The sequence below is a fragment of the Nelumbo lutea genome, chromosome 1 (genome assembly GCF_056320005.1).
Source record: "Nelumbo lutea isolate HS-2025 chromosome 1, American lotus-T2T, whole genome shotgun sequence".
Taxonomy (NCBI): domain Eukaryota; kingdom Viridiplantae; phylum Streptophyta; class Magnoliopsida; order Proteales; family Nelumbonaceae; genus Nelumbo; species Nelumbo lutea.
In genome coordinates this window covers 125,013,337-125,036,753 of record NC_142684.1, presented here as the reverse complement: position 1 = coordinate 125,036,753, position 23,417 = coordinate 125,013,337, and the positions used below count along the sequence as shown (strand labels likewise).

At 36.5% G+C, this 23,417-nt stretch overlaps 1 protein-coding gene across 6 annotated transcripts in view; it reads left to right on the top strand.

Moving 5' to 3' along the window:
- Window positions 1-22,422, top strand: part of LOC148877347 (transcription initiation factor TFIID subunit 4b-like) — a 32,714-nt gene extending 10,292 nt beyond the window's left edge. For 4 of the 6 annotated variants that reach the window (XM_088985339.1, XM_088985321.1, XM_088985313.1 and 1 more), the window contains exons 12-14: window positions 19,559-19,624; window positions 20,800-21,064; window positions 21,841-22,422. In XM_088985339.1, coding sequence (XP_088841465.1) covers window positions 19,559-19,624; window positions 20,800-21,064; window positions 21,841-22,016 — 507 coding nt within the window. In that variant the 3' untranslated portion in view covers window positions 22,017-22,422. Of the gene's footprint in view, window positions 1-3,716; window positions 3,823-19,494; window positions 19,625-20,799; window positions 21,065-21,840 lie in introns of those variants that run through there. The other 2 variants (XR_016113081.1, XM_088985353.1) reach the window with 2 other exon arrangements.
- Window positions 22,423-23,417: the final 995 nt, after the last annotated feature.

The following is a 23,417-nucleotide window of genomic DNA, read 5'->3' as shown; positions in this document are numbered from 1 at the left end:
GAAAGAAAAAGAGAAGAAAAGTAGAGAGATGGTAGAAGAAAAGGAGAAGTCAAACAAGACTTCCTTGACTGTTGACTCTTGGTATATTCCTATTCCATGAATGCTGAAATTACAACTATGCCCCTAATTAAGTGAAACTCATACAAAAGTGAGACAAAGAACTGGAAAAAGGCAAGTATGCCCCTATAGGCTAACTTTAACATTCCCCCTCAAGCTGGTGAGCTGGAGCATATATGTCATAAAGTTCTAACCTGTTACAAATATAGTTTATCCTTAACCTCCCTGAACTTTTAGTAAAAATGTCAAAACTTGGGTCTTATAACTTAACATAGGGAGTAATAATTTCCCTACTTGTCACCTTCTCCCTCACAGAATGACAGTTAACTTCAATGTGTGTAGTTCTTTCATGAAACATTGAGTTGGAGGCAATATGTCTTGTTGCTTGGTTGTCGCACAACCTAATGGGCTAATGAACTAGAATGTTCACTTCTTGAAGTAGATATCTTAACCAAGTCATCTCACAGGTAGCATGGGCCATTGTTTTGTATTGTGCTTCAAAGCTACTACTAGCAACCACACTCTACTTCTTGTTCTCGAGTAACAATATTCCCACCTAAGAATGTACAATAACTTCATGTCCATTGGAGACCTTGCCCAATCTACATTTGAGTACCCTTCTAGGGAGAAATCTCACTCTTTCTTGTACAACATCCAATGGTTGGGAGCACCCTTTAAATACCTCAATACCCTCACAACACCATCCCAATGAACAATTGTGAGGTTCTACATGAATTGGTTGAGAACTCCAATACTAAAGGAAATGTCAAGTTTAGTGGTAGTAAGGTAGATTATCTTTCTAACTAGTCTCATATATCTTGCAGGATCTTTCAAGGCTCCCCCTGACTGAGTTATCTTCACATTGGGATCCATAGGAGCTTCCACTAGTTTGGATCCCAACAATCTGGTTTCATGTAACATATCTAGAACATATTTTCATTATCATAGAAAGATTCCCCACTTTGATTTGGCAACCTCAATACCCAGAAAGTACTTTAGGGTTCTTAGATCTTTGGTTTGAAAATGTTGCTAGAGAAAATGTTTCAGCTCATTAATTCCCTTTGTATCACTGCTAGTAAGAACAATACTGTCAACATAAACTTCCAAGATGTTCTTTCTGAATGAAGTATCCCTGCTAAACATGGAGTGAACAACATTGCATTGTTTCAAACCAAAGTCCTACACTACACTATTGAACCAACCAAACCATGCCTGTGGTGACTGTTTGAGCCTATAAATGGCCTTCTTCAATTTACAAATTTTGCCAAACTCCCCCTAAGCAATATATCCAGGAGGTTGCTCCACATGCACTTCCTCCTAAAGATCATCATGGATGAAGGCATTCTTGACATCAAGCTGATAAAAGGGCCAATCAAAGTGGACAACTAAGGAAATGATTACCTGTACAAAGTCTATCCTAGCCATCGGGAAGAAAGTATCTAAATAATCCACACCATAAGTCTGAATATATCCCTTAGCAACAAGTTGGACTTTAAATTATTCAATGCTACCATCTTGACAATGTTTAACTGTATAAACCCACCAGGAACCAATTGTATACTTCCTAGGAGGTGAGGGAGTAAGGTCCCAAGTGTGGTTAGATTGAAGAGCAAGAAGTTCTTCATCCATTGCCTTCATCCAGTCAAGAGATGAAAGGACTTCCTAAACAACGGGGCAAAGAAACAAAGGACAAAAGAGAGAAACGTTTGAAGGAGACAAATGAGCAAGTGAAACATATCGTGAAATGAGATGATTTGTGCATGCACACTTACCCTTACAGAGAGCAATGGAAGATCAAGATCAAACTATAGTAGACCTGTCAATGGTGAAGGCATAGGTGGTGGGTCAAAATCTGGAATAGGAGTAATTGTTGATGATGATTCTAGTTGTTGATCATGTCTAGAGTACACTCTATGAATTGATGGTCTGAGAGGTTCCTCATCAATGGGAATAGGAATGAATACATCACAAGAGGCAGAAGAAAGAGGAACAAAAGGGGATGGTCCATTCCCAGAAAAGAAAGATAGACTCTTAAAGAAGGTAACAACAGGAACAATAGAGCTTTTCCAAAGGATTGGATCATAGCATTTGTATCCTTTTTGAGTATGAGTGTAACTAAGGAAATCACATCTAATAGCTAGGGAGTCAAGTTCATAATGGCCCTTACCTAATTTGTGAAAAAAAAACACACAACCAAACATGTGAGGAGGAAGGGAAAAAGGGGAAACAAAAGGAAATAAGATAGAAAAAGGCGACTCATCATTTGAAGCAATAAGTTACGAGTAGTTTCAATCACACAACGGTTCTTTTGTTTTGCCACCCCATTTTGTTGAGGGGTGTGCAAACAAGAAAATTGATGGATAATACCATGGGAACCAAAGTAAGACTAGAAACTATGATGAAAATATTTTTTAGCATTGTTAGGACGAAACACTTGAATGCATACACTAAATCGATTCCTTATCTCAGCATGAAAAGATAGGAATATAGAAAATAATTTGGAATGAGCCTTCACTAAGTAAATCCTAGTGTTTTAAAATGTGGAGGCGTGACGCGTAATTCATAACGCAAGAGGCGTAAGCCTCCCAAACACAAGGAGGCGTAAGCCTCCTTAAGAGGAGGGGGGTTATGAGGAGGATGAAAAGGAAGGGGGATCTCATTTTTTTCTTTATTTTTAATAAAAAAACTTTTATATTAAGAAGAACAAAAATGCATAATAGTAGTTCAAAGGGGGGGGGTTCCCCCCCCCCAACTCAAAAAAACAAATTGGGCTGCATCGAAAAGGGAGTGCAGGGGTCGGGGGGGCGAAGCCCCCTAGCCGAAGGGACAGGGGGCAAACCATTTTCTTTCCCCTTATCTTTTCTTCCCTTCCCTTACTTTTCTTTTCTTTCCTTTTCTCTTTTTTTTTTCTTCTCTTTCCTTTCCTTTTCTTTCCCTTTCTTTTCTTTTCCTTTCCTTTTTTTTTTTTTTTTCTATATTTTCATATCAGATGTGCATGAGGCGTATGCCTCAGAGGTGTCAGTGCCTCTGGCATACGCCTCAGGGCGTTCAAGCGTACGCCTCCCACGCCTTTTAAAACACTGGGAAATCCATGTCATTCTTGAGTAATCGTTAATAAAGGTTATAAAATATTTGAATCCACTATAGGAAGACACACGACTCGGACCCCAAACATTTGAGTGAAATAAAGCAAAAGGATTCATGATTCTCTTAACTTCTATAGAGGTAATGGGCCTAATGGGCCTTAGTTTCTTTGTTTTTCTTTAACTTATGTTTGTGACTTGTGTTAGTAGGTAGTGGGCCTTAATTATGGGCCTGTTTTCTTATTTTTTATTGTTTTTTATTGTTGTCTTTAGTGATGGATGCCCTACTAAGGGAGCTCGTGTAATTGTCCTTATTTTTTACAACAAAAGAATAAAAGAGATCATTGGGTGCAGAAGAGAGGTTTTAAAACAACTCTCTCTTCTTCTTCCATCTTCTTCCTCCATCACTTCTCTCTCTTTAATCTCCTTCTTTTCTCTTGTTTCTTTTTTTTTTTTGTTAATTCATATTATTGCAGGTGTGATTTACAACTTCTTCTCTAGGAACGAAAGATACTCTATGATGTATGCCCAATTTACACGACTCACACTTCATCTGAGTTACATACTCTAATGTAGGAACAAACCTCTTCAAAACATGTAAGGAAGGATGACCAAGATGACAATGCTGCTGATGTGGAGTAAGAGATGAATGAAGAGCTTTATGTGGACCATGATCATCCAGGTGGTACAATCGTACAACTTCATGACCGCTACCAATTGTCTTCCCCATCTTGAGATCCTAAAAGACATAGTAAGAAGAATAAAAGGTTACTGAACAATGAAGAGATTGAGTAACCTTACAGACAATAAACGAAAGGGAAACTTGGGTTCATAAAAAATAGTGTAGACTAAGGTCATAACCAAGAGACGCATTACTAGTATCGGGGATGAAGAGGAGCCATCATCTGACATGACAGTCTGGGATGTAGAAGGAGGAGATAGAGATACAAACATGTCTGAGGATCTAGTCATATGGTTCGAGGTTCTAGAATCAATTACCCAGGGTGAAGGTGTAGAATTAGAAACAAGGCAAGTAGTACCTGACTTCGTAAGTGTAGCAGTGGTCGAATCCTATCGTACTCTTAATGTAAAATAGAGATTGTGTCTTTATCCTTACCAGCACTTGGTGCAGGAATACCCTCAGTCATACCATGGCTCCCAATATCATCTTCCAATGCATGGTTGGACCAAGAAGATGGAGGACCACAGAGATCATAACAAAAGTTGACTATGACCTTCTCAGCCACAATGTGAACAGTGAACACTCACAAACTGAACTACGACCACCACCATTGCAACAACTACCACCATCTCTTGCACCTTCTACCTCTCTTCCACCACCATGGCCACCTCTAGGTCAATGCCCAAAGCCTCTCACACCACCTCCACCTCTGCCCTATAAAACCTACTCTAGAAGCTACCCAGGCTGATCTCTCTAAAGATAGAACATGATCACTATGTGGAGTTGAAGCTCTCCTTATATGGGAGAACACCTCAACCAATGATAGAAGGTCATTACTCCGTAAGATTTGGGCCCGACTGAATCAGTGGATAGGGGCTGGTAAACATTAACTTCATCCCTTAAGCTCTTAAAGGAAGCATAGTATTCTTTAACACTTTTACCCCCTTGTTGTAGTGAAAATTTATGTTGGTATAACTAATATATTCTTGTGAAATTATGTTGTCCTGAATACAACTGCTTGGCATGGTCTCAGATTTCCTTTGTTGTGTCTAGAAACATGAGATTCACACTAATGTAGTTCTCCATACTATCCCAAAGAGAAGTCATAATTTGAGCATTCTCTTGTACCTATTCATTGCACCCTTCCAATCCAGTTTTCAAGGGGTCCTCCTTGATATACTTAAACTTGCTTCTTGCAATGAGAGACACCTCTACCAATTTGGCCCATGGTATATAATTAGTACCATTGAGTTTTATTGTGGTTAACCAGGAAGTCATGAGGTCTGATTGCACAACTACAATAGGTTTAGTGTTACCACTTGTTGTAGCCATAAGTGAAAGGGAGAAATTATTGATTTATCACTTAGGTGAAATATTAAACAATTGTTGTACACCTACTGTAGCACTCATTTTTCACTTGGGAAAAACACCACACTTCTACTTGAAATACTAGGATAGCATCACACACCACCAAGATATCACCAAACCACAAGACACCACATACTCACTACACATCGAAAATCAATCACAATACAATCCGAGACATCATAGAGCTGCCCTCTTCGAACTGTCAAGTAGAGGGATCTTAGAAAAGCACCACCAACTAACAAGAAACTGCAATCTGAGGCATTAAAACCTCTTTTTCAAAGGGGCAACCAGTCCTTTTGTGTCCTTTTATCTGTTTACAAAGAATAGAAAATGTTCTCTATTCCTAGGGCACGAAGGAGAAAGACATGAATAGTGACAGTCAGCTTTAGTGCTCTGATACCATGTGCTGGCTTAAGAAAAAGTGATAAAATTGAAAGAAAAAGATAGGAGAAGTGAAGAGCAGTAGAGAAGAGATAGAAGAAAAGGAGAAGAAGAAAAAGGGAGAACCAAGGAGAAGTGGAACCAGGCTTCCTTGACTGTCGACCCTTGGTATATTCCTATTCTATGACTGTTGAAATTACAACTATGCCCCCAGTTAAGTAAAACTCATTCGATAAGATAAAGAACTAGAAAAAGACAAGTATGCCCCTATCAGCTAACTTTAAGGCTATGTTTGGTTTGAAGGAAAATGTAGGGAAAGGTAGGGGAACCTTTACAAACCTTGTATTGGTTTCCCTGTCTTTCCTTTCCTTTCCCTACCTTTTCCTTCAAACCAAACATAGCCTAACAGTTTGACAAAAAAAAAAGTAAGAAAAAAAATATAAGTGCTCTATTCAAAAGTCCGATGCACCTCATCCAGCATATCGGACTGTATCAATATTTGGAGCCTTGATTTAATATGAACAAAGTACATAAATATGCATAAGAGGAGTTTCTTTTTTGCAAAAGCATATAAATGAATAGATAATCACAAACAGATTCCTTTTGGGTTCAACGATCAACAAAAAGCCTAGCCAATGAGTTTAGATAAAAAGAGGCACAAAGAGAAAAATCTGTAGAAGGATGGCATTCCAAGGGATAGGCAGCAAGGGCTGACCTAACCTTTTAAGGAGTGCTAGGAATACATTCTTTTTTACATAATTAAATTTTTTCTTGGTATTTTGTACACCATTATTTCTTATAATCAATAAACTCTATAACAGTTATTGAAAAAAAAAGAAGGATTACATAAACAAAGGAGTTGAGAATATTAGGTGCTTTAGAGAAAGTCATGGCATTCTCTTTTTTTTTTTTTTTGATAGGAAATGGTGACTTTAAATTTGGAAAATATTACACAAGATACACAGGTCTAGTCCCTAAGAATAGGGATTCCGACCCCCAAAGAAATTGCTATTATGATGCAGCCCAGATCAAATCTCCCCTGTTTGTCCCTTGTTTGGATAAAGAATCAACCAAACCATTTGCTTGTCTGCTAACCCATCTAACCAGTACACCGATCTCTCTTGAAAGGCTTCTAATCTTCATCATGCTCTGCTTTTGACCCCAAATCCCCATACATGTTTGTAGCCACCAATCACATTCTTAACTTTTTACAAATCATTTAATAATCATTAAGAAGCTTTAGTTGTTACATAAATAAAGAAGATTTAAATCATTTGATAACTATTAAAAAGATTTGAAAGTCATGACATTTTCTGGTTTGCTAAAGCCAGAGATCTGATATCCCTTGTTTCCTCTTACCTTCACTGGATTCCCAAAGATCTTAATACTACTACAGATGGGTTGTCTAAAACGAGGGCTAATAGGGATGTAGTGTACAATGAAAGATTTTTGTGTTCATAATTTTTTGTCAAAGGGCATATTTTTTGTATAGCCTTTCATGTGTACATCCCCTCATGTACTTCCCTTCTGTTTTCTTTAATACATTATAGTTACCTTTTTCAAAAAAATTGTATAGTTACCTATATATATATATATATATATGCGTAGGCAGCTTCAGGTGTGAGGTATGTGCCTTGTACTTTTAGGCATGAACATCAAGGTTGAGCTTCAATGCATAAGCCTCTTATACTTTTTAAAACACTAAACAGCAGTTTGATAATGGCTCAAGTGGATAAATTGAATGACTTATTGATTAGGGAATAAAATACTAAACAATGAAAAGGCAAAGAAATAAGCCATCCAGTTCAGTTCAGTCACTTAAGTTGTTATCAAAACGCCCCTGAATTAGTTCTTTTCTTTTCTATATTCTTTTTTATGGAGGTACACATATTTTCTCTAATATTTTCTTTTTCCAGTAAGCAGCAAGGATTTAAATATCGATACGATATGTCTAATACGGGGCGTATCATATCGGTATCGGATTAGGACAATACAGGATATGTTACGAATGGAAACATATCTTGTAAAGCGTGAGCATCAGACTGATACGAGTGTGTATTGGCTCGTATCGCATTGTATCGGCCAATATGCACCGATACCGACCGATACACGTCTTTGATTAAAAATGCAAACGCTGCTAATAGAGTGATTTGAACCCGAAGCACCGCGTGTGTGGTGCCTGAAGCCTTAAACACTCTATCAAACCACTTCGCCATACCATGCGTTGTGATATTTAACGAAAGAACAATTTTTTATTAATGTCTATTCAAATAAATAATCAATATTTATGTTTAAGAACCCCAATTAAAAATTAAAATAAATAATATCTAAAATTAGTATTTTATAAACAAATGGAATAAATAATCTATCAATTCTATATTTACATCAAAAGGAGTACCCAAAAAAATATATTTACATAAAAAGATGATTTTAATCTCAAGAAATTTATACAAATAAAATATTAATAGTAGAATAATTACCTTACTACTTAAAATTTATAAATTTGCACATGATATGTATCTTACAAATTTTTATTTATTTTTATAATTATTAATGAATATTTTAATTTACATTAAATGACAACATATTTATTATTTACAAAAAATAAAAATCTGTTTGCAAAATATTCAAGAATATAATATTAAATTGAATTTATCAATTCCACTAATTTACATTTATATGAAAAGTTGATTTTTTATTTTAAAAAAAAAATTATACAAATAAAAATTTTAATAATGAAATATTTATTTTAATAATTAAAAATTATGAATTTGCATATGATAAATATCTTAGAAATTTTAACCAATTATATATATATTTTAATATAAAATTATATATTTTTATAAATGATTAATTGATAATTTAATTTATATTTCAAATTTTAATATTTGGTTAACTTTTTTTGTTAATGTTAAAATGTAAAAATAATAAAGTTGAAAATAATTGATATAATAATTAGGATAAATATAATAAGTCCATCTTGGACTCTTAATTAATGCATTGTATGATATCTGTGCATTCTGTTATTAATTATAATATATTTTTATGTACACCATTAAATATATATTTCTTATATATTTATACATTATTTATGGCTATTTGGCCATAAATTTAGTGTTATTAATGTATTTATGAAATTTGCATGTGTTTCCCTACTGTATCCAAGTTTTTCATATTTTTCGTCCGTATCCATGCGTTTTCAAAGCGTATCTGTATCCATATCCATATCCAAGTTGTCTGATACGATTCTCGATGCCGATACTTCAATCCTTGGTAAGCAGTGAGTTTATATCTATTGATAACATAACAGGTCCATGTGCAAGGAATTCCCACTGTTACTTTTGAATAAAGTAGAGAGTTTGCAAACAAAGGGACCCAAAAAAAAAATTAGCCTCCATTCTATAAGCTAGCCCCTTGGATACTTCTTGAGATACCTGAGAATCCTCTCAGCAGCTTTCATGTGGGTAGCCTTAAGGGCATGCATGAACTGACTAAGGACACCCATGGCATATGCTATGTTAGGCCTAGTCATATACAAATACAGAAGCCTTCTCACAAGTCTCTAGAACTGTTTCACATCCTTTACTGTCTCATCATGACAATCACCCAACTTGTGATTAGGACCAATGGGAGAATCAACTAGCTTTACTCCCAGTTTACCTATGTCCTATAAAAGATTTAGGATGTATTTCCTTTGAGAAATGAAGATCTCCTTTTTTTGAACGAGCGACTTCAGTTCTAAGAAAATACCTCATGAAACTCAGATCTTTCCCCTCAATGATAGTTTTAGGTCATACAATGATTTCTTTAGTTTGCACACTTTTCGCTCATTGCGTTTGACACAGAAACCAGGAGTTGAACCATATTTACCTCTTCTTCTAGATTACCATTCAAAAAACCATTCTTGATATCTAACTAGTGAAGGCCCTAGTCAAAATTAGTTACCAAAGAAAAGAAGACTCCAATGGAGTCCATATTGGAAACCGGGGCAAACGTTTTGGCATAATCCACTCCATACACCTATGTGAATCCCTTTGCCACCAACCTCGCTTTATACCCCTTTGCCACCAACCCCTATGTCACCACCAATGTTCTGAAAATCGTAAGCATATCGCAAATCGTAAAGGGGCTTGATCGAATTGTATTGTAAATCATAAGATTTTTTTATTATTTTTTCAAAAGCTATTAAAAACTATAAAATATACCTAAATCTCTCAAAAAATAGAAAAAATGACTTTGCACAAGCTTTCTAACCCATAAACATCTTATAACTATATAGTGAGACACTACAAAGTGCAAATACATATCTATTTTTGCATAATACAGTTTTATTTTGTGCAAAAAAGAATGAAAAATGGGGATGAACCCTTGTTTTGTGATTAGAAAAAGGGTGAGGGGAATATATTAGGGATAAAGCCCTATTTTCATGCAAGAAAACAAGTAAAAATATTGGGGAAAAGCCCCTATTTTTGCATGGAAAAAGGGTGAGAAGGAAAAGGGTGGAGCCCTTGTTTTTATGCAAAAAAAATCAAGACAAAACATTATGAAGCAAGGGGAAATGTAATAGGGCGGAGCCCCTATTTTTGTTCAAAATGAAAGGACGAAACTAGGTACCCATAGCTTTCATGAAAAAAATGAATGAAAGACTTGGGGATGAGCCCCTATTTTCATGCCAAAAATCGATTGAAACAAATAGGGCGGAGCCCCTGTTTTCATTCCAAAAAACCAATTGAAATAAAGGAGAAGCAAGAAATCAGAAGGTGGAAAAGGAGGAAGAAGAAAAAAGGACAGTAGAAATTGAACAATAAAACAACAGAAATCCAAGAAGACAACACAGATAATAGAAAAATTCTAGAAATCGAAACAATAAAATAAAATCTTACCTTTCAACGCATACCAGTAGAGAAGGGAGTTTGGAGCTTCACTGAAACAATGGAGGGTTTCTTCTCTCCCGGTCTCCCGTCCAAGTCTTTTCCTTGAATGGTAAGTCTTCTTTGATCGACCAAAGTGGGCATTCTATGTTTTATAAATAGAAGGACGACTTTGCTCCTCTTTATAAAAGTGAAACTTTAAAAAGGAAGAGGATTAAATGGTCATTTAATCTCAAATGAAGCTTTCAAATTCTAATCGTTTGAATCATCTAGGAATTGCGATTTACGATTTAAACTACCGATTTAATTACAAATCATACGATTAATTCAAAAAATGATTTACACATATAATTTGTATCATTTTAGCCCTAATTCGATTTGAATTGTACGATTCAAATCGTGAATTGCATGATTTTGAAAACATTGGTTACACCCATTGCAGCTAATGCCACCTGTTGCTCCCCCTCAGTTGTAACCATCACACTCTGTCTACTTTTCTTAGATTGAACCAAGGCATACACCTCTTGAACTAAAGGCAACTCTTTACTCCCTGTTACAAACTGTATAATTAAAATAGGAAGTAAATACTAGGGAGTTATGATGTTACAGACTGTATAATTAAAATAGGAAGTAAATACTAGGGAGATATAATTTACCTTGATTGTAGGACTGAATTGTACGTATTTGATTAGTCTTCTTTCCTAACATATTCTTTCCTAACATAGAATTTGTAACTTGTATATACATACGGGATTGATGAATAATACAACAAATTCTTCTTCCTCTATTTACTCTTGTTTTACATGGTATTAGAGCATCTAGTCTCTGCTTGCCCTTTCGTTTTTTTTTTTTAAACAGTAGGTAGAGGAAAATTTTTGGGTGTTTCGGGTCACCTCCTTGGAGCAGTTAGAGCATCTAGTCTCTACAAAGTCCGGCAGTCAGCAGCCCTGCGCGTGTCTCACGCACCGCCTGAAGATTCTGCTAGTCACAAGCGCCGGCACGTGGAGGCGCGTCTGTCACCAAAAAAAATTTCAGTCGTTGTCTTTTGGTTCGCCTCGTCCTGTATAGCACATATTTGTGCTTTGTTACGTGCATATCCATTCCGATGTTTTCAACAGGTGTGCTCCGTTGATTTTCGGTGTTCAAAATATTCTGTTTATTTGAATTTTGAGATTATGGCAAACAAGAAATCAGTAGTTATGTCGGATGTTGTTCTAGTGATGTCAAAAACAACTGAGCATAAGCTTTATGGCTCTAATTATCTGGATTGGAGTAAAAATGTTCAACTATATTTGCTGAGTATTGCTATGGATAACCATTTGACTGATGACCCTCCTAATGATGACTCGAGAAAGTCTTGGTTGAGGGAGGATGCTCGTTTGTTCTTGCAGATACGTAACTCCATTGAGAGTGAGGTGGTTGGTTTAGTTACTCACTGTGGATTTGTTAAGGAATTAATGAACTATCTAGAGTTCTTGTACTTCGGAAAGAGGAATATTTCCCGCATTTATGATGTGTGCAAAGCCTTTTACAGGGCGGACAAAGGCGATAGATCTCTTACAAGCTATTTCATGGATTTCAAGAAAACATATGAAGAACTTAATATGTTGCTTCTGTTTAGTACTGATGTGACTGTTCAACAAGCTCAGCGAAAAAAGATGGCTGTTATGAGTTTTTTAGCTGGCCTACCTTCTGAATTTGAGGCTGCTAAATCTCAGATTCTTTCCAGTTCAGAGATCTCTTCTCTACAAGATGCTTTCAGTAGGGTCTTTCGTACAGAAAGTTCACCTGTTCAGCCTAGTAGTGCCCTTGTCAGCCGCAATAATACATCTGAATCAGGGAGACAACAATACAGGAGTGGTAGTGGTAGAGGATCCAACAATTATGACAGGTCAAGTAACTATGACAGGAATACTAATACTCGTGGACAGGAGTCGGGAGAGATAATGTGTCATTATTGTCATAAGCCAGGACATATGAAGCGGGATTGCAGGAAGTTGCAGAATAAGAAAACTCAATCAGCCCATATTGCATCCACCACGGATACTTCTGAGAAGTCTGTTATGATATCTGCAGATGAATATGCCAAATTTGCTCAGTACCAAGAATCATTCAAACCTCAATCTACTCCTGTTACTGCCATCGTCAAGTTAGGTAAACCCAATACATGTCTTGTTTCCTCTCTTCAAAATGGGTCATTGATTCTGGAGCTACAAATCATATGACAGGTAATTCAAGTATGTTTTCTATCTTTCAATCACATAAATCTACCTCCCCTGTTACTTTAGCAGATGGGTCAACATCTTGTGTTATTGGGTCTGGCACAATTAGTCCCACACCATCACTTCCTTTGTCATTTGTTCTTAGTTTACCTCAGTTATCATTTAATTTAATTTCTGTTAGCAAACTCACTCGTATCCTTAATTGTTGTGTCTCATTTTTTCCTGATTATTGTTTATTTCAGGATCTTACGACAGAGAAGATTATTGGTAAGGGACATGAGTCTAGAGGTCTCTACATCTTTGATACACAAGTTCCAAGATCCATAGCCTGTTCTGGAGTTGTAACCCCTTTTGAAGCACATTGTCGGTTGGGCCACCCCTCTCTCCATGTGTTAAAGCAAATTTGTCCTCAATTTCAGAGTTTGTTGTCATTAAATTGTGAGTCTTGTCAATTTGCTAAACACCATCATCATAGTTCGAGTCCTAGAGTCAATAAACGAGCTAGTGCTTCTTTTGAATTAGTCTATTTAGATGTTTGGGGTCCGTGTTCAGTTGAGTCCAAAACTGGGTTTAAGTATTTTGTTACTTTTGTTGATGATCACTCTCGTATGACATGGTTATATTTAATGAAAAATCGTTCTAAGGTGTTTTATCATTTTTTTGCTTTCTTTGCTGAAGTTAAAACTTAATTTAATGTTTCTGTACAAATATTGAGAAGTGATAATGCTAAGGAGTTGTCAGATTCCTTTCAAACTTACATGCTTCAGCATGGCATTCTTCATCAAACTTCTTGTGTAGATACACCATCTCAAAATGGGGTTGTCGAACGAAAAAATAGATACCTTCTTGAAACTGCAAGAGCTTTGTTATTTCAAATGAAGGTTCCTAAACCTTTCTGGGCTGATGTAGTTTCCACAACATGTTTTTTTATTAACCGTATGTCTTCATCTGTCCTTCAGGGTAAGATTCCTTATCATGTTCTGTTTCCAAATAAAACACTGTTTCCTATTGAGCCTAGGGTATTTCAGGATGTTCGTCCTCAGGTTACCAAACTAGATCCAAAATCTTTGAAGTGTGTTTTTCTTTGGTATTCTCGTGTTCAAAAAGGGTATAGATGTTATTGTCCTACTCTTCACAGATATCTTGTGTCAGGTGATGTTAATTTCCTAGAAGATACACCTTTCTTTCCATCTACTCCTCATTTAAGTCAGGGGGAGGATGATGTTTTGTTAATCTATACTGTCACTTCATCTGTTTCACATCCTATTGAATCTGTTCCTACGAGGCCTAAGCCACCTACAGTACAGGTTTATTCTCGGCGACCAACCCCTCCAGATCCATGTCCTGCACCAGCTCCTTCGTCGGCAGATCTAGTCTCAACTGATCATGTTCCTTCTTCATCAGAACCAGTCTTTAATGATGATCTTCCTATTGCTCTTCGTAAAAGTAAGCGTAAGTGTACTTATCCAGTATCTTCATTTGTGTCTTATAATCATTTGTCGTCCTCTTCTTTTTCTTTTATTGCATCTCTTGATTCTATCTCCGTTCCTAAGACTGTTAAAGAAGCCCTTTCTCACCCTGGATGGCATAATGTTATGATTGAGGAGATGAATGCTTTAGAGGACAATGGTACTTGGACCTTGGTAAATTTACCTGCAAATAAGAAGGCTATTGGGTGTAAATGGGTGTTTACAGTTAAAGCCAATCCTGATGGGTCCATTGCCCGATTGAAAGCCCGTCTTGTTGCTAAAGGATATGCTCAGACTTATGGAGTGGATTATTTTGATACATTTTCTCCTGTTGCTAAACTTACTTCTGTCAGGTTGTTTATTTCTATGGCAGCTACTTATAATTGGCCCCTTCATCAGTTAGACATCAAGAATGCTTTTCTTCATGGGGATCTTCAAGAGGAAGTTTATATGGAGCAACCGCCTGGCTTTGTTGCTCAGGGGGAGTATTGGAAAGCTTGCTATCTTCGTAAGTCTCTATATGGGTTGAAGCAGAGTCCTCGCGCCTGGTTTGGAAAGTTTAGTCAGGCAGTCGAGAATTTTGGTATGAAGAAAAGTAAGTCTGATCATTCTGTTTTCTTCAAGCACTCTACTGCCGGCATCATTTTGTTAGTTGTGTACGTGGATGATATTGTCATTACAGGGAGTGATACTACAGGGATTTCATCCCTTAAATCCTTTCTCCACACTCAGTTTCATACCAAAGATTTGGGAATGTTGAAATACTTCTTGGGTGTTGAGGTAACAAGAAGCAAAAAGGGAATATTCTTATCTCAAAGGAGATATGTACTTGACTTGTTGTCTGAGACGGGAAAGTTGGGAGCTAAGCCATGTAGCACTCCAATGGTTCCTAACTTGTAGCTCACAAAAGATGGTGAATTATTTGAAGATCCTGAGAGACATAGAAGATTGGTTGGAAAGTTTAATTATCTTACTGGAACTCGTTTAGATATTGTGTATTCAGTTAGTGTGGTGAGTCAGTCATGTCCTCTCCAACAGTTAATCACTGGACAACTGTAGAACAAATTTTGTGCTACTTAAAAGGAGCACCTGGGCGAGGAATTTTGTATGACAATCATGGTCATACTAGAATTGAATGTTTTCCAGATGTTGACTGGGTAGGATCCAAGGAAGATCGAAGGTCTACTTCAGGCTATTGTGTATTTGTTGGAGGGAATCTAGTTTCATGGAAAAGCAAGAAGCAGAATGTTGTCTCACGTTCGAGTGCAAAATCGGAATATAGAGCTATGGCCAAGTCTGTGTGTGAAATAATGTGGATATATCAGCTTCTAACTGAAGTAGGTCTTAAAACTTCAGTACCAACCAAGTTGTGGTGTGATAACCAAGCTGCTCTTCACATTGCATCTAATCCTGTTTTTCATGAACGAACTAAGCATATTGAGATTGATTGCCATTTCATTCGTGAAAAGATTCAGCAAGGTTTGATTTCCACAGGTTATGTGAAAACAGGAGAACAACTGGGAGATATCTTCACGAAGGCTCTTAATGGGGTTAGGGTTGATTATCTTTGTAACAAGATGGGCATGATTAATATCTATGCTCCAGCTTGAGGGGGGAGTGTTACAAACTGTATAATTAAAATAGGAAGTAAATACTAGGGAGATATGATGTTACAGACTGTATAATTAAAATAGGAAGTAAATACTAGGGAAATATGATGTTACAGACTGTATAATTAAAATAGGAAGTAAATACTAGGGAGATATGATGTTACAGACTGTATAATTAAAATAGGAAGTAAATGCTAGGGAAATATGATGTTACAGACTGTATAATTAAAATAGAAAGTAAATACTAGGGAGATATGATTTACCTTGATTGTAGGACTGATTTGTAGGAATTTGATTAGTCTTCTTTCTTAACATATTCTTTCCTAACATAGAATTTGTAACTTGTATATATACATACGAGATTGATGAATAATACAACAAATTCTTCTTCTTCCTCTGTTTACTCTTGTTTTACACTCCCTAAAATCTAAACTCTAAGAGGTTCATATACGGGGTTTAGTCCCAACAAAAAAGCAAAAACCCGCTGATGAGAAACCAACCTCTTATAGGCTTTAGCATCATCATCATGTTTCCATTTTAAAGCTTGATAGTGGTCTAACTCCTTCCGTTTTGAAGTAAGGGCTGAATAATAGGCTGACAAACTCCGGTTCCCCTATTTACAGGTTGAGGGTTCGACTTGTAACTGGTAAATCTTGGCATAGTGCCTTTGCTCAGAATAGGTGGTTTTGGTATGTTCCCATATCTCACTAGCTGTGTTTGCCCACATAAAGTAGAAGTCAGGACATCACCATACTGTTCTCTTGGTCCCACCTATCATGTTCAGTTGTTCCATCCTTGGGTTCTTTTACTCTTCCATTTATGTACCCAGCTTTTCCCCTTGTTACGTAAAGGTTTACACCTTCAGCCCACTCCAGTTAGTTCAGGCTATTTAAATGGGGTAATTGGCATAGGAAACATTATATTTTCAGCTCCCATACCAGCTGTACCTATAGGTTGATGTAACCCTAGATGAGCCAGAATCATCATTTGCCACTGATAGAAACAAAGGTTACAAGACCACACTCAAACCATTGGTGCACAAGACCAGTCCCCACACGACTACTACCTTTCCCAGTCACAATTAGGGCACTAAACACCAAAAGATCTGCTTCTGAAATAAAGAACCCACTACTGAAACCTACTGGCAGCACTTAAACAGTTCAAAAAACCAGTCCAGAAATAACAAACCACACTGCTGAAATCCTCTAGCAGCAATTAAACCATCCTGGGACAGTCCAAATATTAAAGTTCAGTCACCATTGGTCTGCACAACACGCACCAACCAATTGCAGCACATACCTGTGACAAAAGGGTATCACACACCCCTGTACAGCACCTGTACGAAGGTGCAGGTCCAAGACCAAGTCTTCATAGCACCAGCCAAAGGAAAGAGAGCCTTCACAGCATCGGTCTCCTCCTACTAGGTTACGTTGGTGCTACGACCAAGGAAGAACCCAGAAAAAACAGCAACAGTTGGTTCTGATCAGTCCGATTAGGGTTTCTTGTCTTCACTGTCCAAGAATCAGAGGAACTAGGTGGAATGAATGTAATTCAGAGGAGAAAAGAGCCTCCTGTCGCCCAGAGTTACGCTCTGATGCTATGTTTTCTTTCTAGAAGAGAGAGGAGAGAGTGGGGAGGAGAGAAGAGAGAAAAGAAGAGAAGAGGGGATGAAGAATAGTATTTGAGTCAAAATGTTGGGCTGGCGGCGCCCAGCTTTCTATTTATATTAACATGATGTAAAATAAAAGAAAAAAGAGATTACAAATATGCCCCTGGTGGCACACCCTAATAATAAGAACTTAAAACAAAGAAAAGAACATGCTGACAGCACTTTAACAGCACAAATAAAAACCAAGTCTAACAACAAAATTGAAGAGGAGAGGAAGGAGAGAAGAGAGAAAGAATGAAACAGAGGGTTGGGAGTCAAAAAAGGTAGACCGGCGGCACCAGCTCTACTATTTATATTAGGGAATCCCAACAAATAAAATAAAAAGTGTACAAAGACAAAAAAAAAAAAATCCCCTGTGGCTCTTACAATTACTGTTGACAGTTCCCTTAAGCAAGTAACTCTGACTTGATAATGTTGCTAGTCTCAATCTTTCTAGTACAAATTGTAATTCCACTCATACTGAGTTTTCAAATCTTATGATCCCTGAGAATGCAATATAATGTCTCCCCATGCCCAAAAGACATCATCTATACCTGAATTCTCAAGATCCTCAATGATACAACCATCAAAATTCAATTTTATCCTGTTCTGTGGAGATTTTTTTTTTTTTTGGTAAAAGTGGAGGATTACATGATATAGCATAAGCGTACCTTCTAACTAATGTAGCTACCACCATTGGCCATCCTCCGAGAATATCATATATGGAGAAACATGAAATTCCTCACTTGGTATATCATTGGTCATGCCAAGGAAGATTGATCAGTATGGAAGGAATGGAACTCAAGGTTTTTCACAACATCCATAGGGATAAGAGAAAGTTGGGGGATAAGGTCTCAGTGGACATCTGGACTTCAAGGATGCAAGCATCTATTAAAGTGGACAGAGAAAAATCATTTTAAACATTTCTTATACTAGTGGTTTATCTCTTATAGATTGATATGAATACAATTCATTTGTCTGGAAAAACTAAAAAGGTAAAGTATTTCATTCAAAAGAAAGTATGATATGGATACAAAATTAGCCTTAAAAAGAAAGAAAAACATGATGCAGTTTCCTAGCCAGTGCATTATATAATATTATAAGAATTCAAGTTTATCAAGATAATCATCTAGGCTGCGATTTTTGCAGGCACAATCAGATAGAAAAAGTATTCATATAGTCATGCCTTGGTAGAATTGTGTTAAAGCACAAATTCATGTACATGATGGGGTATAAGATTTTATATCGAAAGACTAAAACCATTGACATGACAGATAATATTACTTGATAAAATTCCATCATAAAAATATCACTTGAGAAAAAGTTGAATACATAATGGGATATAAAATTGACATAGACTGTTGGATTAAGCACTTAGACAGTTCAAAGCCCCTGATTCAGTGGCTGCTCAAGAGTAGCTATATCATCCCACAACATTGACAAACAGTAGGTCATACGCAGGAATTCCATAGGCGAAGTTAGAAAAATGTATTGCTTTTTTGCATGTGTTCTTTTTTTTCTTTAGCAAGTAAGGGCCATTATTTGGTGAAATAGAAAAAAATCCTGGGATGAAAGTATGGAAATGTGGGTTCGAGTCTTGAGAGCATCCACCTTCTGCTAAAACATCCGTTGATTATCTCCATGTCCAATCCAACCCTTCTCAAGATCCTGGATAGCTGGGACAATACTGGGCAGTGACCTCTTTGCAGTTGATATTTTATTTTATTTGATAACAACCTGAAAACTACAATTAGGCATTTCTTCCATCGCCAAATACCAAAAAGTTGATATTTCTAGTTTTGCTTCATGTTGTTCACACCTTGTCAATTTCTTTAATCTTTAATTGTTTTCTTATCTATTACTTATATATTATATTACCCAAATACAACTGGATATGGTATCAGATACAAAATTTACACTAAAAATTGAAGTATTTGACATGATAACCCTTGTTCAAGTATTCAGGTATCATAGCTTATATACACTGTTTTTATGCCATGACTTGCTCACATATATCATGATTTATCATCCTATTTTAAGCCTATAAGATATTTTGTGTTATTTATTTCTTTTTTCTCGTGATTGATGAACTTGTTGCAAAAGTTGGCAAATCAATTCACAAGAGAAGGCACACTTAATCCATGGTTTCAAATGAGTACCAATGCAGGCAGAGGGGAACACTGGAGTTGATGGTGACAAGGACAAGGATGAAGGCCGTTTAAAAGCGCAAAAGGTATTCATTAGTAGAAATGTTTGTATGTCTTAATTATTGAAAGGATAATGTAATGAGCATTGGTTTTCATGGTTCACTAACTAATTGATATGTGCCTGTTGAATGTGTAGCTATTTATAGGACATTGAACTTATAAACCAGAGCTTTGACTTATTTGAATAGAAATAGTGGTGGGTAGACCTGTTCATGGGCCAGGTGGTCTGACGGGCCGGCTCGGCCCGGCCTGGCCCATCCCCTAGACGGGCTTGAACAAGTATATGGGCCCGCGGGCTTAACCTCGGGCCAAAAAGCCCGGCCCGCAATAAATTCGAGCCGGGCTTGAGATTTTCCAAAATAGCCCGGCCCGGCCCACCCCGACCTATAATTAAACCTAAAAACCCTAATCGAATACCCCTCTTTTTTTCACCTCTTTGCCTCTTTCCCTTCTTTTTCCAGCCGAACCCTTCTTCCCCACATCCTCTTTCCCTTCTTTATATTCTTTTTTATGGTAAATAAATTCTGATTTATATTGATTATTGAATTCATAATTTATATTAAATTTATATTCTTTTTTAATGTAAATAAATTCTGATTTATATTGATTATTGAATTCAGAATTTATATTGAATTTATATTCTTTTTTAATGTAAATAAATTCTGATTTATATTGATTATTGAATTCAGAATTTATATTCTTTTTTTAATGTAAATAAATTCTGATTTATATTGATTATTGAATTCAGAATTTATATTATTTTTTAATGTAAATAAGTTCTGATTTATATTGATTATTGAATTCAGAATTTATATTCTTTTTTTAATGTAAATAAATTCTGATTTATATTGATTATTGAATTCAGAATTTATATTCTTTTTTAATGTAAATAAATTCTGATTTATATTGATTATTGAATAGGGAAATTTTCCAATTTTTTTTATTAGGTCGGGCTTCGAGCTTTTTATCAGGGCCGGGCTCGGGCTCGGGCCTAACATATTTCCATTAATGAAGAGTAAAAGCCCGGCCCAGCCCGGCCCATGAACAGGTCTAGTGGTGGGTAAATTTTCATACATTAATTATAGGGATGTGATCAGTCTAATGTATGAGTGCCCCATAAGGTTAATATAGGCTCTCTTTCCTCTCCCTAGCTAACTGCCATAGGAAAGGAGGTTTTTTCATTTTTCACTAATATATTCAGGCAAACAAAGAGGAAGACGATAAAATGCGGACAACAGCAGCAAATGTTGCAGCCCGAGCAGCCGTTGGAGGAGATGACATGTTATCAAAGTGGCAACTCATGGCAGAGCAAGCTCGGCAGAAGCGGGAAGGAAGAATGGATGTGGCATCTTGTGTTCAGCTAGGTAAAGATTTGAGCCAGAGACCTTTGTCAACCTCTGGAAGAGCCACTAAGGACAATCAAGATGCAGAGAACAAGGGCCCCTCTTCTGCTGCTGCTGCATCTGGTTAGTATGACTTAAATCCATCTGCCAGGAATTTGGGAGATGCCTCCATCTTTTTCTGTTTGAGCATGAACCATGCATGGTACATTTTGTGTATCTAGGAAGATATTATAATCCTGTTATTCAGTTACTTGTGCATAGGTTATCTTATACATGCTCCTGTACTTCTTTATTAAAACATTATACTTCTCCAAAAAAAGTTTTGCTTAACTTTAATGTCACAAATCTTTCAGTTTTGGAGGATGAATTGGGCAAGAGGGGTTTTGCTACTATTTTTAACTGCTAAGCTGGACTAAACCTAAGATATGTCTAACACAGTCAATTGAATTACATAGGTTCTGTTGGACATGCTTTTTTATCAGATTGATACATCTTCAGAAAACGTATCGCTTAAAGTTTCATATAATGAACCTTCCAGTTTTGGAGGCTGAATTGGGGAGGGGGATTCAATATTATTTTTAACTAGTAAAATGAAGTGAACCTGAGATCTCACAACTTCTATGTCAAACACTGTCAAACAAATCATAGGCGCATGCTCAAATGGGCCATTATCTGCCTACTCAGATGGTCAGATATAGAACAGATACGGCAGTAACTTATTGCACCACATTGTTTTACCCATGAGAGAGTTTCTGACTATTACAGTTATCTTATTGGTCTAGTAGGAAGAGGAAGTTATTACCATCTGACCTAGATGCACCTGTAATAGGAAATGTACTAGATAAACCTCATAGATGCTTCATGGCAAAGTGTTAATTTCTTTGTTGGTTTTCTGGTAGGGCGTATGAGAAAATTCGGAAGGAGTCATGTTGTCATGACCCAGACGAAGGTTGCACGCTTCATTTCTGTTAAGGATGTTATTGCAGCGCTGGAAAGGGAGCCCCAGATGTCGAAATCAACTTTGATCTACCGCTTATATGAGAAGATGAATGATGCTGTGCCAAGTGCCAAGTGATTGAAAGTAAAAAATACAGGTACTCCTTTACTATGTTAAGAATTAAGTGCATTATTACAAGTTTGTTGCTGGTGCACCTCCAGTTCAAAAATGTAAACGGTCACAAGAAGTCATCTCAACCTGCCGGAAACTAGAACCACCCCTCTTTCTGTTATTAGTGTGTTTGTGTGTGTATGTGTACGCATGGCTGCTGATCATTTATACGTGAATATTGCACCTTTTATTATATGTCCATGTCTATAATACAATTCCCTAAATCTTCTTTGAAAGAACCGAATAAATTGCAAAGGCTGCATTTGGAAACAAGGCAAATATGTAGTGTAAAACTTACCTTCTTATCAAACAAACTTTTAGCTATAATGGATGCAAATACGAATTCCAATAAAGCATGTCTTTTTTATCAAAAGCCCACTTGAATGCAAATTTACTTCTTTTTTATTGATGTACTTTTACATTTTATTATCAATGTAAATATGCATTGGTCTGTCATTTGTCAATGCATAAATGTAATGTTGCCAAACACAGGCAAAAATAAAGAGTGCAAATTTACCCTAAACCGGGATTTACATTTTTGTGGAATAGGGAAGAAAGTGAAAAATGAATAAATTGGTATTTATGGGATCAACTTGTGTTAGTAAATGGAATGGTGGGATTGGGTTAAGTCAGAGGAGCTTAACAAAGCTTTCTTGTTGAAACTGGGTTGGAGATTTATTAATTTTAGTGATGCACTATGGGTGAAATTTTTGAAGTCCGAATATCTTTCTAATAATGAATGGTTTCCAAGGAAACTTAGAAAACAATCTGCGGTACGAAAATGCATTGCCAAAAGTCATCTGGAAATGAAAAAAGATATATGTGTTCAGATTTGTAAAAATTCAAGTCTGTCCATGTGTAATAATGCTTAGATCAAGGAGAATAATTGGTTTTATATTCCTCTGGAACCCAATGTTCAGATGTGTTATATCCGATACATTGTATCGGTTTCAGTAAAGGAGTAAAGGACAGTATGTGCCACACTACGAAAGTACGAATTTACGAAAGTACGAATGGACATATGTGTTTTTTTTGCAGCATGCGGGTTTCGTATTAGTCCATATTGCATTGTATCGTGCTGTATGGGCTGATACGCAGCGATACGGTACCACGCTATTTGAATTCTGCGCCATTAACTAGGTCCATTAATGCACTATTAATTGGGGGTGTCCAAGGTTCGGTTAACCGAACCATGGGCAGTCAAACTGAAATCGAACTGGTACCACTGGTTAACCAGTCTCTTGGTTTTGGTTTTTGGCCAGTTTGGTTTTTCGATTTTTTGGTTTTTTATATTTATAATATATATTATATAAATATATGTATAATATTATATTATAAATAATAAATGATATATAATATATTTATAAT